Source organism: Asparagus officinalis, chromosome 2 (genome assembly GCF_001876935.1).
Source record: "Asparagus officinalis chromosome 2, Aspof.V1, whole genome shotgun sequence".
Taxonomy (NCBI): Eukaryota; Viridiplantae; Streptophyta; class Magnoliopsida; order Asparagales; family Asparagaceae; genus Asparagus; species Asparagus officinalis.
In genome coordinates, this window is record NC_033795.1 from 84,278,360 (window position 1) to 84,301,196 (window position 22,837).

At 40.6% G+C, this 22,837-nt stretch overlaps 2 protein-coding genes and 1 long non-coding RNA gene across 3 annotated transcripts in view; all 3 read left to right on the forward strand.

Moving 5' to 3' along the window:
* Positions 2,828-7,733, forward strand: LOC109831958 (cation/H(+) antiporter 19). Its single transcript, XM_020399453.1, is given in 7 exon segments — positions 2,828-2,946; positions 3,056-3,365; positions 4,111-4,476; positions 4,479-4,576; positions 4,578-5,118; positions 5,271-5,588; positions 5,591-7,733. Coding segments are annotated over 6 exon segments (2,490 nt in total). The 5' UTR covers positions 2,828-2,946; positions 3,056-3,113; the 3' UTR covers positions 6,506-7,733.
* LOC109831468 (uncharacterized mitochondrial protein AtMg00810-like) lies at positions 13,026-13,400 on the forward strand. The gene has a single exon (XM_020398787.1). It carries the CDS (start codon positions 13,026-13,028, stop codon positions 13,398-13,400), a length of 375 nt encoding a protein of 124 aa, XP_020254376.1.
* The window catches only part of LOC109831960, a 6,892-nt gene continuing 1,111 nt past the window's right edge, over positions 17,057-22,837 (forward strand). Inside the window, exons 1-2 of the long non-coding RNA XR_002244601.1 lie at positions 17,057-17,738; positions 19,106-19,547. This is a non-coding gene — a long non-coding RNA (uncharacterized LOC109831960). The remainder of the gene's footprint in view (positions 17,739-19,105; positions 19,548-22,837) is intronic.

Below are 22,837 nucleotides of genomic sequence, written 5' to 3' on the forward strand. Positions count from 1 at the left end.
TGAGTCATTTAGAGTCCATTTCTCCTTTTGACAGTTATAACTGAGCTTAAATTGGTTAAACTGTGCAGGAAGAGACAACAAAACCAGATGTACTAATAACTCGTCACAAAGGTCGAGTTTAAGTGCCTTAAGCTTGAAGCAATATGAGACATTTCCATAATGTACTCCCTGATATTTCCTTTGCCCTTATACTTCATTGAAATCAAGCGAGCTAAAAGCGTGCTTGTTTCTACCTTATCGTTTTTTCGCAAACGCTTCTCAATTTCGGCAAGGAAATCTTTAGCCTTAATAATCCTTCGGATTCTATGCCCTGAAGGCTTCGCGAACGCCCGCTTAATGATCATAAGACTCATGCGATTTGAACGCTCCACTTCTCATGCTCTTCTTTGCATCAGGAGTGCTATCCGCCATTGAGAGGTTGGGGTTGTTCAGTTCTTAAGCATAGTCAAGATCCATGCGCAGAGAAACAATTAATATGTTCTCTTTCCAAACTTGAAGTTTGTCCGATTTAGCATGGAATTGAGTTGATGTTAGCAGAAATTGTTGCAGCAGATGCATTAGCTGAATATAAAAAAAGATGCTCATCAATATCAAATCAATAAAATTCAAATAATGACAATCCCCATCCAAGATACCGGCACAAAATTATATATCAAGTCTTTGGACAGTATATTAACTTGTAAGTGATACCTTGTTTGCAATGATCAAACATTGACAATAACTCATGTCAAATAATGAAACTATCTTTGGATCGATTCATTATTCACATGTAAACCTTATAATTGTCACACGCTTATCATGCGCAGAGTGTATACAGTCTAAATAAATATTAACCTTCCTTTGGGCCGATTAAATATTTACACGAAAGCATACACACAAAACATCTCACATTCCTCATGAACAATCTACACAAGAGAGGTACTTTGGCAACTTCTTGTTTCAATTAATCAATTGGAGTGAGAGACAACCTTAATACCTTAGTGTCATAATATTTGAATTCAATAATTGATTAAAAACCGAATTAGATTTAAATTAAAAAATTTAAATCAACTGAATTTCCAAAAACTTAATTGGGGTATCACAGCTTAACTAGCCATAACTTAATTGAATAAATTAAGTATACCAAAGTGGACCCATGAAAAGCCGAGGCTTAACATAATGAACACGAAGTTCCCTTAATTCGACGAGAGGTTCGACTGTATTGAGTCAGGCTCACTTAAGCACGAACGCGAGGTTCGTCTAAAATGAACGAACGCGAGGTTCGTTTGATAAAAGAACGCGAGGTTCAACTTGGAACGAACGCGAGGTTCGTTAAAAATGAACGCGAGGTTCAACTGAAGTACGAACGCGAGGTTCGTCTGAAGCTACGAACGCGAGGTTCGTCTGAGTATCGAACGCCGAGGCTCGACTGAAGCACGAACGCGAGGTTCGTCTGAAGTACGAACGCGAGGCTCGACTGAAGTACGAACGCGAGGTTCGTCTGAAGTACGAACGCGAGGTTCGTCTGAAGTACGAAACGCCGAGGTTCGTCTGAAGAACGAACGGAGAGGTTCGTTAAAAATTGAGCTTGACGCTCACCTGAGTTGAACGCGAGGTTCACCTTGGGAACGAACGCGAGATTCGTTGAAATTGAGCTTGACGCTCACCGAGTTGACGCGAGGTTCACCTTAGTAGAACGAACGCGAGGTTCGTAAATTGAGCTTGACGCTCACCTGAGTTGAACACGAGGTTCACCTTAGAACGAACGCGAGGTTCGTTGAGCGCGAAAGCTCGTTAAAATTGAACGAACGCGAGGTTCGTTTGAGTAACCACCTCCTTAATTTTCGCCATGAACCCTTAGGGTTTCAAACTGAAACCGCCGTCGACAAACCCAAAAACTTTGATTTTTATTTTCAAAACAGATCAAACAGAATTGGCAAAAAAGTGTAAGAAAAATCCAAAAAATTCCCAAAAGTTACTGTTCACCGGCGATTTTTCAGTTACTGTTCACCCGAAAAAAATACTGTACTGTTCATCCGAAAAAATTTTCCATTACTGTTCACCGAATATTACTGTTCATCCGAGAACATTACTGTTCATCCGAACCCAAAAATTGAATCTTTAACCAGAGATTTAAGATCAAAAACCCAATAAAACTTAAATCCCTAAGAATTAATCAAGGTGGCTCTGATACCACTTGATAGATCTACATCATAAAACTTGAGATCTAAAACCATATAGCCATGATTAATTCAAAGAGATTAACAAAATCAAAAGAGAGCGGAAGCTTATACCTGAATCCATAGATTGATCTTGATTTTGGGTTTTGGATCTTCTAACCTTAGGGTTTTCTCTTTTAGCCGAATTTCTCTATCTAGATGGGGGTGTAGAGAATTAGAGAATGTAACCCTAGGTTAGGGACCATAACCCCTTATTTATAGATGTTGTACTTTTGTAATTTAGCCCCTCAATAAATTACAATTACAACCTGGTATCTGCACATATAACCCCATGACTTATTTAAATACCAAATTAACCCAACTTAATTGATCACTTTAATGGGTTATCCTGAAAGATAGCAATACACATTGATTAATCATATGTGCCCACAAATAGATTTATTAGATTAAATCCAACGAGGACTAATAAGGAGTGTGTGCGTGTATAATTAAGTAAGGCGTTGACATCTCAAGCTAGCTAGCTAGCCGGAATTACGTCTGTAATTAAATAAATAGAATATGCTCCCCACTTACATATTAGAGGCGACGACTTAATTAGCTCTGTCTACCTACAACATGTGCTAGTGCTAATGCGTGTGTGTATCTATCTATACATGTATATATATAGCTCCTCACTGCCATTTGCATTTGGCACTCGCATTGGCATTCACAAGTTGACCGCCACAAATCTATGTTATCCGTAAATCTCTACTATTTCGTAAGTGGTCTAAGCTAGTCGCCGGCTCGGGTACGTAATAACGAAACTGATCATTCACCACCAATTCATGCGTCGACGTCGCATATTTCTGCAGCGTGTTTACTAATACTTGATTGGTTTTTGATGGATATGAGTGCAGTACTAGCTAGCTAGGCCGAGATCAGATCAAGGAGGGGAAAAGATCTTGGCTGGTAGCGATGGGGTCGATCTTCAACGAGACGGCTCATGCAGGGAATAATACCTCATCGACCTTCAACAACTGCAGCAGCACTAGCAGTACTAAGACATCGACGAAGGCAACGTCGAACGGGGCGTGGCAAGGTGACAATCCTCTCGACTACGCGCTGCCTCTCTTAATCCTTCAGATCTGCATCGTGGTGGTTCTCACCAGATCCCTCGCCTACCTCCTCAAGCCCCTTCGCCAGCCTCGCGTCATTGCTGAGATCATAGTAAGTATTAATTCCTCCACTGCATATGCCTTAGTTTTTCAAATCTTCCCTCTCAATGCATGCCTCTTGCCTGCTTTCTCTGACTTTTAAATCGTTAGCTTTCAATATTCACGTCTTGCCCATTAATTAACCCCTGTCCACACTTGAAACGCCAACGTTCTGGTTTAGGCGATTCTCCTCAATTTCCAACGTACGGCAATACTCTTCCAATTTCTTATAGTACGGACAGTTGCGTATCAATTGCTTTGGGCATCGTTCGCCTGCGTGTCACTCCGATATCTTAATTAGCACTTACTATATGCCAGCATATTGCATTTAATTAATTATTCTGACTCTTTTTATTTTTAACTCGAGATGGGTGGCAAATATAATCAACACCTAAACAAAATACGTACAACTGTGATTAACAGTATGCATGCGGTCGTCTCTTTACTGTTTTTGGATAGTAAATGAAAACCAAATACTTCAATATTTACACGCATCACAGCTTGTCTAACTAAGAACTTATATGATCAGTTACACACGGTACTCTTAAAAGATTGTAGAAAGTATCAAAAAATTATTTCGTTGAGCTACATGTATTTAGAAATTTGCGACAATTGCTAAATAAAAAAAGGGGAGATAAGATTGATATTTCATTGAGAAGAAAAAGATGAATCCATTTATTAATTCTTTTCAACTCCGTGATCGATTTAGTTAGTTGGGTAGAATATTACGACTCATTGTATGGTAATAAATTGTGCAGGGAGGGATTTTGCTAGGACCATCTGCACTGGGGCGCAGCAAGAAGTTCCTTGACACAGTTTTCCCTACGAGCAGTCTCACTGTGCTCGACACCATAGCCAATATTGGCCTTCTCTTCTTCCTTTTCCTCGTCGGCCTCGAGCTTGACCTCCGTGCTATTCGCCGCACTGGCAAGCGTGCTCTCGCCATTGCACTCGCAGGCATCTCCGTCCCCTTCGTTCTCGGAATCGGCACCTCTGTCGTCCTCCGCTCCACCGTCAACAAAGGCGTCCGTCAGGGTCCCTTCTTGGTCTTCATGGGGGTCGCCCTCTCCATCACTGCCTTCCCAGTTCCGTGGCTACGTATCATTAGCCGAGCTCAAGTCCTCCCACCACCGACCTTGGCCGCATCGCTATGTCTGCTGCTGCCGTCAATGATGTGGCTGCTTGGATATTTCTCGCCCTCGCCGTCGCCCTCTCAGCGAAGCGGCTCGCTCTTAGTCTCCCTATGGGTGCTCCTCACCGGGGCTGCATTCGTGGCCGGTGTGGCCATCTTCCTGCGTCCAATCCTGGCTATGCGATTGGCACGTCGATCTCCAGAGGGAGAGCACGTCAAAGAGGTCTATATTTGCGCCACTCTGACGACCGTGCTCGCAGCAGGATTCATTACCGACACAATAGGCATCCACGCGTTGTTCGGAGCGTTCGTGGTCGGAATTGTTGTGCCCAAAGATGGTCCGTTTGCAGGGGTACTGATCGAGAAGGTGGAGGACTTAATAGCTGGTCTTTTGTTGCCTCTCTACTTTGTGTCAAGTGGGCTCAAGACCAATGTGGCCACCATCAGTGGTGCTAAATCCTGGGGGCTGCTTGTTCTCGTAATTGCTAATGCTTGCCTAGGCAAGATTGCTGGAACTGTGATCGTGGCGCTTATGGTGAAGGTACCAATGAGAGAGTCCCTCGCTCTTGGATTCCTAATGAACACCAAAGGTCTGGTTGAGCTCATCGTCCTCAACATTGGGAAGGACCGCAAGGTTTGTTGCCAATTCATCTACCCCAAGCAAAAAATTCTTCGTATTTTTTACTCACCAGATTTTAGCTGAACATCCAAGTCAAAAAGACGGTTAATTTAGGGATCTAGATATATCTACGCCTAGGGATGTGACACCTGAGTTTGTGCTTGCAGGTGCTGAATGATGAGACTTTCGCCATTCTGGTGCTGATGGCTCTCGTCACAACCTTCATTACTACCCCAGCCGTGATGGGCATCTACAAGCCTGCACGACGGAGCGCATCTTACAAGCACCGCACCATTGAACGTTCTGACACCGAGAGCGAGCTTCGTATCCTTGCCTGCTTCCACAGCAACCGCAGCATCCCAACCCTTATTAATCTGGCCGAATCATCTCGTGGCACTCGGCGGCATGGCATCATTGTCTACGCCATGCACCTCATGGAGTTCTCTGAGCGTTCCTCTGCTGTCTCCATGGTCCTCAAGGCCCGCCGCAACGCAACGGCCTTCCCTTCTGGAACAAGAAGAGCCGCGACGGCGACCAGATGACGGTTGCCTTCCAAGCCTACCAGCAGCTCAGCAGTGTCTCTGTTCGCCCAGCCACTGCCATATCTGACCTTAACACCATTCACGAGGACATCTTAGCAAGCGCGCAGGAAAAGCGTGTGGCGCTCATCCTTGTTCCATTCCACAAGCTCCAACAGGTGGATGGAAGCCTCGAGTCCTTGGGAAGCACTTATCAACACGTCAACCAGCGGGTGCTCCGCCACGCTCCTTGCTCTGTTGCCATCCTTGTTGACCGAGGCTTTGGAGGCATTGCGCAGGCTGCTCCTGGTGACGTTAGCTACACAGTTATCGTCCTCTTTTTTGGAGGACCTGACGACAGGGAGGCCCTCGCCTACGGGCTTCGCATGGCAGAACACCCAGGAATTGCACTCACCGTCCTGCGCTTCCTCCCCGCTGTTGAAGGGAAAGGGAAATCCCCTGAATTTGAAGCCGGCAGTAGCAGCAGCGTAGTCCCGGACGAGAATGCCACAGATGAAGCTTCCATCTCCAAGTTGCAAGCTGCAAAGAAAGATTCTATAAAGTTTGAGGAAAAAGTATATGAAGGGAGGGCGCAGTTAGTTTCAACAATCAAGGGTGTGAGCAAATCATGCAATATCTTCCTCGTGGGTCGCAGGACTCCGATATTGCCATTAGTCGACAGGACTGACTGTGAGGAGCTAGGACCAGTGGGTAGCTACCTGGCCTCGTCTGAATTCTCAACAACAGCATCGGTGTTAGTGATACAGAGGTATGATCCGAAGGGAGACCCGTCCAAATTCGCAGAGGAGGTGTCAGAGATCCATGATGTGCCTGACACGCCTTTGTCGTCGATCGTACCAGAGTCAGATAAATCCATCCCTTGAAACAAACATTCATTTCTTGGAGAGTTGCTCTCAATAAGTTAAGCTCATGCCTTGTCTTCAGTGCTCACCTTGATTTGTTCCACAAGGGAGCCTAGCCTTTTATTTTTAATTTTTTTTTTCTTTCTCGTACGTGTTCATACATGTATGTATGCAGTGTATATATTTGCTTTCATTAACAAGGAGGGGCCGCCCGCAAAGGAGGTAAATATAGTAATAATGTAAGGTGATGATGATGACGACGAAGATGAAATTAATTGTCTTTTATGTTCGAGGCACCATATGCATGTAAACAAATAATGTTAAAGCTCGAAGACAATGCAAAAGAAGAGAAGAAGAAAACTTGGAATATTCTTAGTCTCGGGGTACCACCTTGATGTTGGACGGAATACTCATACTCCTGTTGTAATTCATCAATTGTTAATGATTTTTGTTTTTCTTTTTCTGTGAAAAAACCGAGCGGCAAAAAATTCGCATGTTTCAAACATAAGACATATAGATATAAACATACAAGAGAACCAATATGTGCGTAACTCTTCAAAACAACATAGTGAAGCCTAATCCTATAAGCTAAATCCCTCTAGAAAATGTAGAAACTCCTCTTTCTGTACACAAACATATTTTGATTCTTTAAGCTAAAACACGCTCAATGTTTTACCTAAAAGAATTATGGCATAAATATTTCCTAATCTTTTGATCATCCTACATGTAAATTAACAAACTGTTTTAACTCAAAAAAGAAATAAAAAAATAAAAAATAAAAAATAAAAAATAAAAAAATCAATAACCTTTATTATTTAGATTCAATTGTAAGATGCGTGATGATACCATTGTAGAATTAGGGACATGGCCACCAAGTTCAGAAAATATGAAGTAGGAAACAATTTGGGTGTTGTTCGGTCGACCGCAAGGCAAGTCCGGTCGACCGAAAACGTGCACGCTACATGCTTTTGTTTCAGGCACTTTGGCGGTCGACCGAGGTAAAATGCCGGTCGACCGACTTTGCTGTCCGGTCGACCGACGGGTAATTCCGGTCGACCGATACATGGTTTGATAACATGGTGAGTTTCTGTTGTTCTGGTCGGTCGACCGGAACCACATTTGCGGTCGACCGGATCGGGTTTTCGGGCCTGATTTGGGTTTCCTGATCTGTTTGGGATTGGTGTTTGGTATAAATACCAACACACGTTTTAGGGTTTATGGAGAGCAGTATTGGGGATATTTGGAGCACAGAAAAAAGCTTTTTCTGGAGCTATTGGTTAGAGTTTTGTTTGAGAGATTGAGAGCTTTGTGTGAGAGATTGAGAGCTTTGTGTGAGAGATTAGTTTGTGGATTTGTAATCTCTATTTGTACTCTCCTTTTCTATTAGTAAAAACTCATCCCCTTCTTGCCCCGTGGACGTAGGCAACTTGCCGAATCACGTAAAATTCGTTTGTTTGTGTTTGTGCCGTTATTTTGGATTGTTTTGCTTTCTCTCTCGACATTGGTATTTATTCTCGGCATCCCATCGGTTTGGCCGCCACGCACAATAAGTGGTATCAGAGACTAGGTTACACTTGGGCTAGATGGAGGAGTAGATCACTTTGGAAGCTCATTTAGGGCTTTAGTTGGTGATAAATATGAGATTTTTACTATTGTGGATCTCGTTTTCATCTTGTAGGGTTGAGATCTTTTGAAGGCATCTCTTTCGTATAGTGAGGTCATCGCTGCACTTGTGAATTATCAGCTTCGGAAGAAGGATAAGGAGACTTCGATTGATACAGTAGCGGGGGCATTGGTGGCAAGAGGGAAGAGAAGCTAATGAAGCAATAAACTATTATAAGCATGACATTTTATTATCATAAGACATAGGTTCAGCAATTCTGTAATGTGGCCTAGGAATTCGAGAGGCAAATACAAACCCCAGTAGATACATGTTTAGAAAGACTCACAATTGTTTGAAGATAGGTAAGTCCACATGACTCAACTCAAGGCATAGAAAACGGCCTCCTCATCAAAGTACCCTGCAAATTGTAAAAGCATATAAAATAAAATAAAGCACATTTAAGTACGAGAAATAGAACATTTTTCTTAAAGTAGGAGACTGCTTGTTCTGATAATCAACTCCTTCAATTAGAAAATCATTTTTACACAAATCAAATAGTGTTGAGGAACATTTTCTTCCCCTTTGTAAATTGCAAAAAAAACCATTATTGAAACTTTAAGTATATCCCATCAGTACCCCATCACCACAATATGAGATGTTGCTCATGCAGTGTGACTAGCAACAATATGACTTGTGTTGTTTTGATAATATTTTCAAGTCATATGCCCCAACAAAAATATGACATCACAGCTTTAACATTACAAAGAAAGTTGGTATTTCTTGTGCACGTGCACAAATAAGCTGGCATCACTAAGCATACAATATAGAAGGTACCAAGGAAGTTCACCTGTGAGCTTTAGTGAGAGCTCTCTCTATGTGTGTCACATTTCTAATCCCGAATGCAATAGTATTGTTAGATAATATCATGAGCCACCAGCCACCCTATATGTGTATAACTGCCTCAGCCGCCTCCTAGCCGCCTCAGCCGCCTCCTAGAGTGTTCCTAGTGTGGGCTACTAATTGTGTATGTGGGCTACTGATTGTATATATATAACCTGTAAATCTGAACATCAAATATAGAGTTCTCTTCAATACCAACTTAACATGGTATCAGAGCTATAGATTTAATCCATTAGGTTTAATCCCTAAATCAATTCTAATCATACATCCTCAAATCAAATTTAGTCACAGAAACATTCCTAGCCAACGGTATTACCTACTTCCGTCGTCGCCGCCTGATCCACGGGACTAGACCTCGTTGACGGTGATGCTCCTCCCGTCGAGGTTCTAACCGTTCATCACCTCAATGGCGTCTTTCATCGCCTGATCGCTACCAAAGGTAACAATGATTTTGGAGTCGATGACCTCTCCGTAGGTGCTGAAGGCCTTCTCGAGGGAGTGGCTGTCAGTGGCCCACGTGAGGCCCCTGATGAAGCAGCGGAACTCAACATTAGTAGCGGCCATGTGATCTCTCTCACTCTTTCTCTCTCACAGAGACGGGTTCAGAGTCCCCCTCTTCTTTAGTTCTGTTCTAGGGTTTCATCTCTCTTTTATCTGAGGCCAATCTTCAGGCCCATCTTCTATCTAACAAAAAAAAAACTTCACAAAAAAAACTTCAGACTCATGGACAAGAAAGGACTCTACACCTTTCCACCCCTTGATGTGCAACTTACAAATATTAAAAATTACCCTGCATGGTTATCTTGACGGATCTCTTCATTGTCCCATCAAAAATTGTTATTGTGCCTTCGTTATTTACATCCTCTATATCAGAAATCACTTCTAGTGATTCCACTACTGATAATTCTCAGATCACTTATTCTCAGTGGATCCATACTGATCAATAGATCATGGCATATATTATGTGTTCTATAGCTATTCCTATTTGGCTCTCCCTTAGACGAGCATCTTCATCTCGTGAGCAGTGGCTAGCTCTCAGTTACATGTTTGTTCAGACTGGTGCTGCTCATGAGTATCAACTTCACCAAGCTCTTCAGGATGCACGTCAGGGTGATCGACCTATTCAATATTTCTAGTCCATATTATTAGGCTAGTAGGAGGAATTGCAGATGATGGAGGAACCTATTCCTGAGACGCTTCCAGAATTTGCCATAGTATTTCAAAAATAACATGATCGTTAACAGTTATATCATTTTTTCATGCGTCTTCGCTCTGAGTTCAAAAGCTTACATGGACACATTCTTTATTGCAGTCCTCTCCCCAGTCTCTGTGAAGCTATGGCTAAATTCATATCTGAAGAGACGCGTCTTCAGATGCTCTCCCCTCTAGTTATTGCATCTCTGCCATTACCCTCATCACATACTATTCTAGCTACTCCTCAGCAGTTCTCTTTCTATCGGGGTTCTTCTAACAGTACATCTGATTCCTCTCGGCAACTCTACTGTCGTTATTGTAAGAAGCCAAGTCATCTTATTGATAATGTCGTAAGAGACCACCTTGTCCGACACTCAAGAAGACTCGACCTCTATTTGCTGCTTCGGCTGATGTTAGCCATGCTCCTCAAGAGTCGCAAACTTCTACCCTCTCTTCTGAGTAGCTGTCAGAGATTACTACATTAATAGCTAAGAATCTTGGGCTTAGTGATGCTGCCTCCAGCTCAGATTTTACTACATTGTCTGCTCAATCTGGTACTTCTACTCCTTGGATATTTGACTCGGGTGCATCTCATCATATGACCTTTGATAACTATGTTCTTACAAATTATTCATCTGCTCCGTCTTCATTATGCATTTATACTGCTAATGACACTCCCCTTGTAGTCTCTCAGTTAGGTGATGTTACTCCAAGTTCTGATAGTTCTAATCGTATAACATTATAATCTGTTCTTTATATTCCCAAATTATCTATGTAACTTTTATCCATTGGGAATATTGCACATTCTGGTTGCACTATCTTATTTAATGCTAAATCTTGTGTTGTCTAGGATCACGCTAGTCAGAAGATTGGGACAGATCATAGAGTTAATGGACTTTATTAGTTAGAGTCTCTATATCTTTCTATTCCATCCAACATTTGTCATGGGCTCTCTGTTTCTGATCTGTGGCACCGTCACTTGGATCATATCTCTGGTTCTCGTTTAAAACTTTTATCTGAATCAGGTGTATTAGGAAATTTAAAATTCTCTATTTTATCAAATTGCTCTGGATGTCGATTAGCTAAAAAAATTGCCCTACCATTTTCATCCAGTAATATAATAAAATTGCTTTAGCCCCATTTGATTTGATTCATTCTGATATCTGGGGACCTGCCGTATTACCATCATTGTCTGTTTATCGATATTATGTCAGTTTTATTGATGACTATTTTGCGGCACCTGGGCATATCTCATGAGTGCTCGTTCTGATATTTTAAATATTTATAAAGACTTTATAAATATGATTCACACCCAGTTTCATAAACGTATAAAGATATTTCGCTCTGATGGTACCTGTGAATATATCTCTTCGGCAATGCAATTTATTTTAAAATCACATGACACACTCTCTCAACAGTCTTGTCCACACACTCATGAACAAAATGGTGTTACTGAGAGAAAACATCGTCACATTCTCGACACCACTAGAGCTCTTCTGATATCAGCATCTGTACCTCAATATCTCTAGGCAGAAGCACTTCTGAGTTCTGACTGCTGTTTATCTTATCAATATTACTCCATCTTCTGTATTAGTTGACACCTCTCTATATTTTTAACTTTTCAAGTCTCAGTTTAGCTATTCTCTTCTTCGCACTTTTGGCTGTGTTTGTTTTGTCTTGCTTCCAACTCATGAACAAGATAAACTATCTCCACGCACTGCATGATGTATCTTTCTTAGCTATAACACCGTTCACAAGGGGTATCGTTGTTATGAACCTACTACTCGAAGGCTTCGTATTACCCGTCATGTGACCTTCTTTGAGAATATTTTCTATTATACTACTTCAGATTCATATCTCTCCTTTCTTTAACCCCCTTCATTACCTTCAACTACTATACCTGTATCAGTGACACCTGTACCTTCGTCTACTCAATCGATTCCCTCCTTCACTCCAATGGCATTAAACGATAGTGCTCTTGTTTCATCCACACCTCCCGGACATTCGCCTACTACATCCCCTTTACTGCAAGATACTCCTACTGATGTCCCTTCTATATTTGTGTCAGCTTCTCCCGATGTGACACCTCTCCCTCGACGCAATCCTCCATGAGATCATCATCCCCCTGCTCGGTATGCTCAATGTGTCACTAGCACATATTCTCCTGAGTTTGTCTCTTTTCTTGCTGCTATTCACTCTATACATGAACTTAACTCATATTCTGAGACAATTAAGTATCCAGAATGGTAAGAAGCAATGATGGAAGAGTTGGAGACTTTTTATCGGACTAATACTTGGGATCTTGTTCCTCTGCCTTCCGGTGTTAAACCGGTAACCTGCAAATGGATTTATAAGGTCAAGACTCGATCTGACGGTTCTATTGAGCGGTATAAAGCTCGTCTTGTAGCTCGGGGATTCACAAGAGTATGGTAGTGATTATGAAGAGACTTTTGCTCCTGTTACAAAAATAACATCCATTCGCACTCTCAATGATGTTGCAGCTGCAAAACATTGGCCTTTGTATCAAATGAATGTTAAAAATGCTTTTCTTAATGGCGATCTGTCTGCAACAGTGTACATGCAGTTACCTCTTGGCTTTCCTGCTCCTCCAGGACATGCTTGTCGCCTTCGTCGTGCTATATATGGTCTCAAATAGGCTCCTCGGGCTTGGTTTGAGCGTTTTCGATAATCTCTTCTTTTTATTGGTTTTATTGAAAGCTTAGCTGATTACGCTTTATTTTATTGGTCCTTAGCCTCTGGTACAATCATTCTATTACTTTATGTTGATGACATGATAATCACGTCATTACTTCCTTAAAGCAACATCTTCAAAGACAATTTGAGATGAAAGATCTTAGATCCCTTCGTTACTTCTTGGATATTGAGGTTGCTTCTTCCTCTCGTGACTATCTTCTCTCTCAGCAGAAGTATATTGCAGATATTCTTGAGCGTGCTACTCTCAGTGATCCTTTCATTGCTACCACTTCTCTCTCCACACCGATGGAAATGAACTTGAAGCTTCAACATGATGATGGTGATCCCTTATCTCAACCTACTCGATATCGGGAACTTGTTGGAGTATTGGTTTATCTTTCAGCAACATGTCCAGATATCGCCTATGCAGTACACATCTTGAGCCAGTTTGTCAGTAGTCTAACTTCCATTCACTATGCAGCTCTCATTCGGGTTCCTCGATATCTCTGTAATACTATAACCTAATCATTATTTTTAATATTTGCAAGATAAAAGTTCCTTCTCAGCTTCCAAAATAAGTAAAACACGGATATGGAAATTGGTAAACAAGAAATATGAAATTGAAAAGATGAAGAGGCCACTCCTGATTTGTACGCATTGCTATTTTAAAGAGTTGCAGTGCTCTATGGATTTGCATCTTTCACAACATGACCAGGTGTCAATGTGTTTTGGCAACATGATCAGGTGTATGTGGTTTAAAGAGTAAGAATACCTGCCCCTCCGGCTACATCGAGAGGCTTCATTCCAAGAACCGACTACATCGAGAGGCTTTATTCTAGGAAAGGGGTGCAACTTTGAAACCAATCTGTAGTCCCCGGGGGGTGGGGGTAGATCGAAATCCATCATTTTGGTTTTGGCAAAGTATTAAGAAGCATAGCTGTTTAGTGGAAAATTTATAGTAAATAAAATGAAAGAAATTTGATTTGTATTCTCTCGATCTCAATTACAATTTGGATTTTCAATTACAAAAGAGAGAAGAATTGATCTGAATTCTCCCCTTTGTTTAAGTCTGGGTTCTTCACGGTAGCGATGAGATACCTCCCTCGAATGCTCGTGTCGAGTTTGCTTCTCGTTGACGATCCGAACGTCTTGTTTCACTGGAACGGTATATTCTCCTCAAGATTTTACGCTGTGGAGGACTTGCGTGACAAGTTTGAAACTCTGAACGAATTGATAACTCAGAGCGAGTTTAAACTCTTGTAAAAGAGTTGATTGATCTTAACCGTAATTGGTTAGATAAGCCAAGCATGAAGATAGTCCCAAGAATCTGTTGCCGAGAAGATGATCCGAAGAAGCCGATCTTTAGATCTCCAAAATTCTCAAAGATCCAAAGATATCTCCCCCTCCTCCCAAAACTCCAGCCTCAGGATCTCTTCTTTGTTGCCGAGGAGAAGGATCCCTTCTTTGCTGCCGAGGAGAAGGATCCCTTCTTTGCCGCCGAGGAGAAGGATCTCTTCTTTGCTGCCAAAGAGAAGGATCCGAACTAAGCTGATTTTTTAGTTATTTATAGGGGATTAAGGGGTGTAACCATCTTCTTAATTCGCTCCTAAGTAGGGCTTATGGGATATAACCGCCCTTTAAATCACTCCTGAGTGGAGTTATGATCCCCTCAGATCATGAGAAACGGTTTTGAAACCGTTCAGCTCGTGTTTGAACGAGTTAAACGCAAAATCCGCGTTCTGACTGAATTCTGCATTCAAACGCAGTGTCTGGAAGCTTGAATGCAATGTCTGGAAGCTCATTTGCAGCAATTGGAAGCTGCGTTTGTAGCGATTTGGAAGCTGCGTTGGCAGCTTTCGGACGGTGCGTTTGCGGTCGAACATGAGCTGCGTTGACAGCTGGATCTGAGCTGCGTTTGCAGCGTTTGTAGCTGAATGTGAGTTGTGTTTGCACTGCGTCAGCTGCTGTGAACGCGGTGCGTCTTGATGCTGTTACGCGGGGAGGACTTCCGCGTCTTGATTTGAAAAGACTGTCGATTTGTAGTCTCTTTCTGTCAAAGCGTTGCAAAGATCGTCATTTTATAATCTTTGCTTTAGCTCTTTGATATGTGAGACTCGTCAGATTGTAACTCCCGATATTGATTGTAAAGGCTGTTGATTAGAGCTTTCATCAGTTGTTGTGAAGATCGTCAGATTGTAACTTTCATCTATCTACATGAAAGTCTTTAAATTGTAGCCTTCTGGAAGCCGTCAAATTGTAACTTCCATCATCGGTGTTTGATGGGGATCGGCTATCTACAGTGATTTTTAGACAGCCTACAACAGCCCACACCTGTCTTTCCACAGCTTGTGCAATCAAGCGCTCATGACATCATTCATAAGATTATAGCTTGAAGCAACACTGCTAAAGACATTCCCTTCCCTACCAATTTGCTTTTTTCATCTTCTCCTACTTCCTTAAACCGTGCAAATATTGATGTAAAAAATTTTGATTATTTCTCGCGCCCACTAAAGAGAGGTAATTAATGCTACTCCATTTCCCAAAAGCTTGAACCACTAAAAACCAATCCTCCGACGTTCTCCTCTCTCTCTCTCTCCTCCATTTCCCAAAAGGTTGAACCAGCCCTCTCTCTCTTCCTCTCTCTCACCATCAAACAACCCAGATCCGAGCTCCTCCACCCCCTGCCACCTCGCCATCATCCCCCTCCGACGACGCCAACGCCGAACCCGTAGATCCGCTCCGTCAACCCTCCAAGGTTCGCTCAACTCTCTCTCTGTCTTCAACATCTTGTAAAAGGTGAAATAGTTCACCTTTTAGTCTGAAAAGTTTTTTGTTTTTTGAAGAAACCAGTTGAAAAACGAAGACATGCATAAGTGAATCTAGATTCACTGCAGTGAATCTCGATTCACAACAGTGAATCTAGATTCAGTATGTGAGTTGTTTGTTTTTTACCATAAAAAGCGTAATTTTTTGCTGTAAAAGGTGAAATCTTTTCATGGTTTAAAATTTTATAGCTTGTTTTTACCATAAGTTTCTTATTCTTTTTGTTTAAAATTTTATAGCTTGTTTTTTACCATAAAATTCTTATTCTTTTTGTTTAAAATTTTATAGCTTGTTTTTTACCATAAGTTTCTTATTCTTCAATATAATCCAGATTCACTGGAGTGAATCCAGATTCACTGGAGTGAATCCAGATTCACTGGAGTGAATCCAGATTCACTGGAGTGAATCCAGATTCACTGGAGTGAATCCAGATTCACTGGAGTGAATCCAGATTCACTGGAGTGAATCCAGATTCACTGGAGTGAATCCAGATTCACTGGAGTGAATCCAGATTCACTGGAGTGAATCCAGATTCACTGGAGTGAATCCAGATTCACTGGAGTGAATCCAGATTCACTGGAGTGAATCCAGATTCACTGGAGTGAATCCAGATTCACTGGAGTGAATCCAGATTCACTGGAGTGAATCCAGATTCACTGGAGTGAATCCAGATTCACTGGAGTGAATCCAGATTCACTGGAGTGAATCCAGATTCACTGGAGTGAATCCAGATTCACTGGAGTGAATCCAGATTCACTGGAGTGAATCCAGATTCACTGGAGTGAATCCAGATTCACTGGAGTGAATCCAGATTCACTGGAGTGAATCCAGATTCACTGGAGTGAATCCAGATTCACTGGAGTGAATCCAGATTCACTGGAGTGAATCCAGATTCACTGGAGTGAATCCAGATTCACTGGAGTGAATCCAGATTCACTGGAGTGAATCCAGATTCACTGGAGTGAATCCAGATTCACTGGAGTGAATCCAGATTCACTGGAGTGAATCCAGATTCACTGGAGTGAATCCAGATTCACTGGAGTGAATCCAGATTCACTGGAGTGAATCCAGATTCACTGGAGTGAATCCAGATTCACTGGAGTGAATCCAGATTCACTGGAGTGAATCCAGATTCACTGGAGTGAATCCAGATTCACTGGAGTGAATCCAGATTCACTGGAGTGAATCCAGATTCACTGGAGTGAATCCAGATTCACTGGAGTGAATCCAGATTCACTGGAGTGAATCCAGATTCACTGGAGTGAATCCAGATTCACTGGAGTGAATCCAGATTCACTGGAGTGAATCCAGATTCACTGGAGTGAATCCAGATTCACTGGAGTGAATCCAGACGTCTGGACTTAATGGGTGCGGATTAAAATGATCAGGCCCGTTAAGTTAGGGTGTACTGTGTCTGTGTAGGTACACCGGGTCTTACCCGGCCCCGCCTCAAACCTAACGGGCCGCCCAAATTGCACTCTTTCAATCGCAGCCCGATTACTTGTTACACCGTCAATTAATTAAATATCTACGGCCGCAAGAAAAGAAAAGCAAAGAAAGGAAAGGATTTTGCTCCCTTCTTTTTTTTTTTTTTCCTTCCTTCTTCTTTCCCTCTTTCTTGCTGCCTACACAAAACTCCTCCCTGATCCCATAAGGGCATAGGCAAGCGTACGGAGACGGTGTCCTGGTCAAGACGAAGCGGAGTAGATTAACGAGGGAGGGAGAAGGGGGGCTATGCCTACCGTTGATACCACCGGAATAGCATCCTACAGCAAGAAGAAGAAGAAGAAGAAGAAGAAGAAATCCCCTAATCCCAACTCCAAAGCCAATAATACCGACGGTCAACGTGTTGATGTCATTGATGACGATGGTGATCATGATTTCTTGGAGCATCGGGGATCCGTGAGCCATACTGCGAGCAGCGGCAGCGACACTGAAGGCGACCCTGCTAATAACAGGAGGAGCGGGAGGGAGGATTAGTGGGCATCGGATTAATCAAGCTGCTTCCTTCTCCACTCTCTTACTACGATGCCCCTGAAGGTTTCCCTCTTTCTCACTCTCTTACTCCGTTGTTGTTGTTGTTGTTGTTGTTGTTGTTTTGATTTCTGATGGGTGGGTTAGGGCTAATCGTACATATAGAGGACATAGGGAATTTCTTTCTTTCTCACACTACGTATGCTTTCCAGAACTATACGAGTACTAACATTACTGCATCTTGCTTTTCAACTGGCTACCAACTTCAGACTAGTTACCAATATCCCCGTCACTTCCTCTTTGAACTATATACGTACCTTATGTTGTTAGATAAGCTGACAACCGCTTACTTTCAGGAATTCTCTGCTCTCAGCGTATATGTGTTCCTCAATCGGGATCAAAACTAAACCATAAAAATACATAATTCAAATACTACAGATGATGATGAACAGGGAATAGGCTATATTCGATCAGTACGTATTCTCTATGTGCACCCTTATTGCTGAATGCATCTTCACCGTACACTTTTTTTGAAAGGACGACCAGAGGATGTCAAAATACATCCTAATTCAGTGAATTTTTATGCAGAAGGGACGGTAACTGACAATACAGAGTTGTCGGAGCTAGAATTTCTGTATCTTATATTATAATATATTAAAAAAAAAAAATTGGTACACATGCTTGTTGTGTACATGAATCCCTCCTGTTGTTTTTTTTCCTTTTTTGCATGATGGACTTCTTTTAGTAAAAGGCGAAAATTCTATCTTCTTTCATCAATAAGAAATTATGTAACAAGTTACATAATGTGGGTCTACGTCGAATATAGGAAGTAAGCTACATCGGAGAAACAAAATCCAAAGGGAGAGCCTGCATCAACATCATATAACGTCCAATTTGGAAGTTGAATTGGCTTGACTACTATATATTTGAGTGCTACTCTATGCTCAGTTTTCAAACTCCCTCAGCGTCACTAACCAAGAATGATGAGCCCATTAAGTATAACATTTCAACATAAGTGCATCGTTCGTACGGTTACGTGTACTGTGCTATGAGTTTTACATACTGGACCATTTTGCGGTTATTATATTAGATAACATGCTCATTTAATTGTTTTAATAATGATAAATACGCTCATGATTTTCCATATTTATCTATATGTACTGCCTTTTCCTAGGAAATCTCTAAAGTTCAATATAGAACCATTACCAGGATATAATTCTGACTTATATAGCCTTCTGTAACTATTTGTTATCAGCATTATCAATCCATTTTCTTACTATATTCTAATTACATGATAGACAGTAATTGCATTAGCAAATCATATCAGGCAAACAGTTCACGTTACAATATTTTTGTCTATTTTTTGCAGACAGTTGTATTTCCTAACATTCTTTTTTCACTGATATGCTCACTGACATACTAAGCTTCTGCAGATTTCTTTTCTGACGGTAGTTCTATTTCAAACTCATCTCCCTCCTTGAGAACCAACATCGGCGAGGAACTGAAAGCATTAAGGCTCAGTCTCCTTGAGGAGGTTGAGAGACGGACTAAGGCAGAGAAGGGTCTGCACTGCACACATATGCAGTGGCATAGGTTGGCAGCATGTCTTCCACAAGTGGGATTGTCACTTCCTGAGGTACAGAATTCTGGAGATATGCAAGTTGAGATGGACCCATCTGCAATTTGTCAAGAGATATTAGTTACAAGGGCTGTTAACGAAGCTATTGAAAGGGCTTTGGCAAGGGAAGAAACTGAAATAATTACTAAGGCTGTAATCGACTCAGAAAAACTATGAAATCTCTCGCCTGCGTGACCGTCTGCAGTATTATGAAGCCATGAATCGCGAAATGTCCCAAGGGAATCAGGAAATTGTAGGTAAGATTCCCTATGTCTCTTTCATCCTCTAGTAGTACACATTTCCTAGAACCTATGTTGTGGCAGTTGACTAACAACTAGAAATAGTGTTATTTCTCTAATATATTGGTATATTTATAGGAGGAACACCAAAAGTTTTCTAACTCGACCTATGAGTGTTTTGGGCTTTAGAGAATTCAACGCCTTCCTATTGTCATATGATATATAGCCATTTTTAAAGGATAAATTGCCAAAAACACCATACAATTTCCCGTTTTGACAATTAAATACCACAAGTTTTGGTACAAAACAATACCATGAAGTTTTCAAAATTTGCATGTTACTACCATTGATCATGCAAACATGGAAATTTTCACCCAAATGCTTCTCTATGATATTTACCTACTAATTTTATTTTCTAACAATTAATATTTATTAAAATTTTCATTGGAAATATCCCAACTCTATTCTAAGGTATAATTAAGATAAGTTTGAAAAAGAAATTTGGTTGATTTAACAAATATTAGTCACTGTTATAAATAGCGGTAAATAGCCCCGCAATAGCAGCGCTAATAGCGTTAGCGGTTCCTTCCCGAGACGCTATCGTCCGCTACGCTATCGCGCAATAGCAGTGACATATTGCGAAATATGTCTGTTCGCAAAAGCGGCCAATAGTGTGTCATAACGGTAAATAGTGAGCGATTGCATCCGAATTTTGCTTTTTGACTACTATTTAAAAGCGGTTTGAAGCTTACTTTTTTAAAAATTAAACTCAATCCTTAATCATTGCATTCCACCGTCTCCTGTGATTTTCAGCATACTCCCGCCACCTCTCATAGCCTCTGACACCTACCTTGGTACTTCCTCTCACCTCCTTCACCGTGAGCTCCTCTTAGGGCAATCCTGTCATCGCTAAGCTTTTCTTCTCGAAGACGATGACTTTTTGACTCCTCTAGTCATCTTCGGTATTACGTGATGGTTACATGTCTATTTCATGTTTAAGATCTCTTTAAATTATCCAATATGTACTTTTAGATTTCTTAGATTTTTCTTTTTTTAGTATTTATACATATCTAAATTAGATCGCTATTTGACTTTGCGCTTTTTACCGCTATTTTGCCGTAACAGCCCAAAATAGCCTTAGCGATGCCTCACCGCTATGCGACGCTATCCGCTATCGATAACCTTGGTATTAGTTAAAAAGATCTAAAATTAGCATGTAAGTATTATAGAGAAACATTCTGCTGAAAATTTCCACGTTTCCATGATCGCTGGGAGAAACGTGCAAATTTTGGATACTTCATCATATTTTTTTGTACCGAAATGCAACTTGTGGTATTTAATTGTCAAAAATAGAAAACTTTATGGTATTTTTGTGCATTTTAGCTTTTTTTAAATGAACATGGGTGGCTTTCTCTTGCTTGGACTTTTCCACCCAGTATACCTTCTGGCGTACCCGTTCGTAGTGTGTATCAAGAAGTCAGTGTTTCACAATTCTAACCTTTTCATATAAGATTTTTTTCATGTGTTTATTCTTATTATGTTAATCCTTTTGGTCTTTGGTAATTCAAGTTTGTACTTTTTGCTTAAGTAAATACTCCGATTGTTATTGTTGGTGGGAGTTATTCATAACTTTCTTTTCCATCTTTTAATTTCTTCATCGTAGATTATCTAACAGGCACTTACATAACTACCACAAGAACAACAAAGCCTTCATCACAAAACTCCTGGGATCTATTAACTGTATCCTTTCCTTCCGTTCAGCTTTAGACTCATCTTCTTGGTGGACATACAACTATTATTTCCTCTTTAGTTTCTTTCATCCATGTTTTTAGCCTTACCTTAAATCCTTGTTGCTCCACTAACTATCATCATCTCCTAATTGGTGCAATAATTGGCTTTCACTGCGATGTTCATTTCAATTAGTTCTCTCTCATTTTTCTCGTATACTGGGAGAAACATATAGCTTATTAGATGTATACTTCTTTCTTATCCTATCCCTTAGCATATTTCATATCATCCATATCAAAATTCTTATATTCACTACACTCCTAGTTATGTTGTTTGTTAACTGCTTAAATGTCCGACCTATAAAAGATTGTTGGTCTTATAGCCATATTTTAAAATTTCATGAAACGAACTTGCATAATTGTAAAACAATTGGTGCTGGTTCTATTATATAAAATTGGTAAATTTGAAGAGAGGAATCTTGAGTTATTTCAGTTGATCTTCTAATAGTTGCACCTGCAAAAGATGCATTTCTATTACCATTCAATTTATAGCCATTTCCTTCCTGGTTAGACACAAGTTTGGAGTGAGCAGGGACATCTTTCTCTAACCGTAAATATTTTCGTAAGGAAGACTTATGACGGAGTAAGTGTCCAAAAATTATTGCTTCATAATTGCAAACCCTTTTATGTTAACAAGGTTTTCAATCAATCAAATTTATGATAGCAATTAGTTCATTTTTTTATCATATTGTATTCTTTTCTGGTTATTATGTATTTTTTGCAGATACCCTTACAATTATTTTCTTGTTGGATATATATTTCTAGGATTAGAAAGTGCTGGTACCCACACTTCTAGGTATCCTTGTGTCAAGGTTTGACATTGTGGATTAAATCAACCTAACCAAGGGTTTATGTTTTGATCTTAGTTGGTGTTATCAAGCAATAGTAATATATTGTTATCTTATTTTTCTCTCAAGTCACGTGTAGATTGAGTTTTAAGGACAATAGGCTACCACACCCTATAAAATAAAATTAAAAAAAAAAAATTCTGGATACTACCTGCTTGTCTGTGACTAGGAGCGTGTGGTTATGCTTTTTACCAATGCATGGCCTACTATTCTCTTCTTTTATAAATTAGAGAGTAAAGACATTTGATCTGTTCATAGGCAATTATGAGTTGACTTAGTTGCATGATATTTTAAAACTTGTTACTTTATCTTTCTTTAGTAAGCATGTTGGGAAAGGACTTTTGCTAGTGTGATTTGTTACATATGCTGTTAATCGGTACTCCAACTGAAACTTTCTTAGTGAATGACATACAACTGAGTTCATCTTTTCAACCTGAAACTTCCAGACAAAATCAACTGGAATAAGCTTGATTGCTATAAATTTAGGATGGTCTTGTTTCCCTGATGGTCAGCATGAGATTGTTCATTTGTTTGTAAGCGATGCAGCTGCAATATCTTGTACGAGAAGCAAGGCAAACTTGATTTTTGGTCAGTTGTAGGGATTGTGTGGGTGGGGTGAGGTTAGGCCTTTATTTTTTTTATTTTTTTATTATTATTATTTTTTTTTTTTTTT

Excerpts from the sequence above, each read along its gene's own strand:
- LOC109831468 (XM_020398787.1), top strand. The coding sequence starts at position 13,026 with ATGAAAGATCTTAGATCCCTTCGTTACTTCTTGGATATTGAGGTTGCT.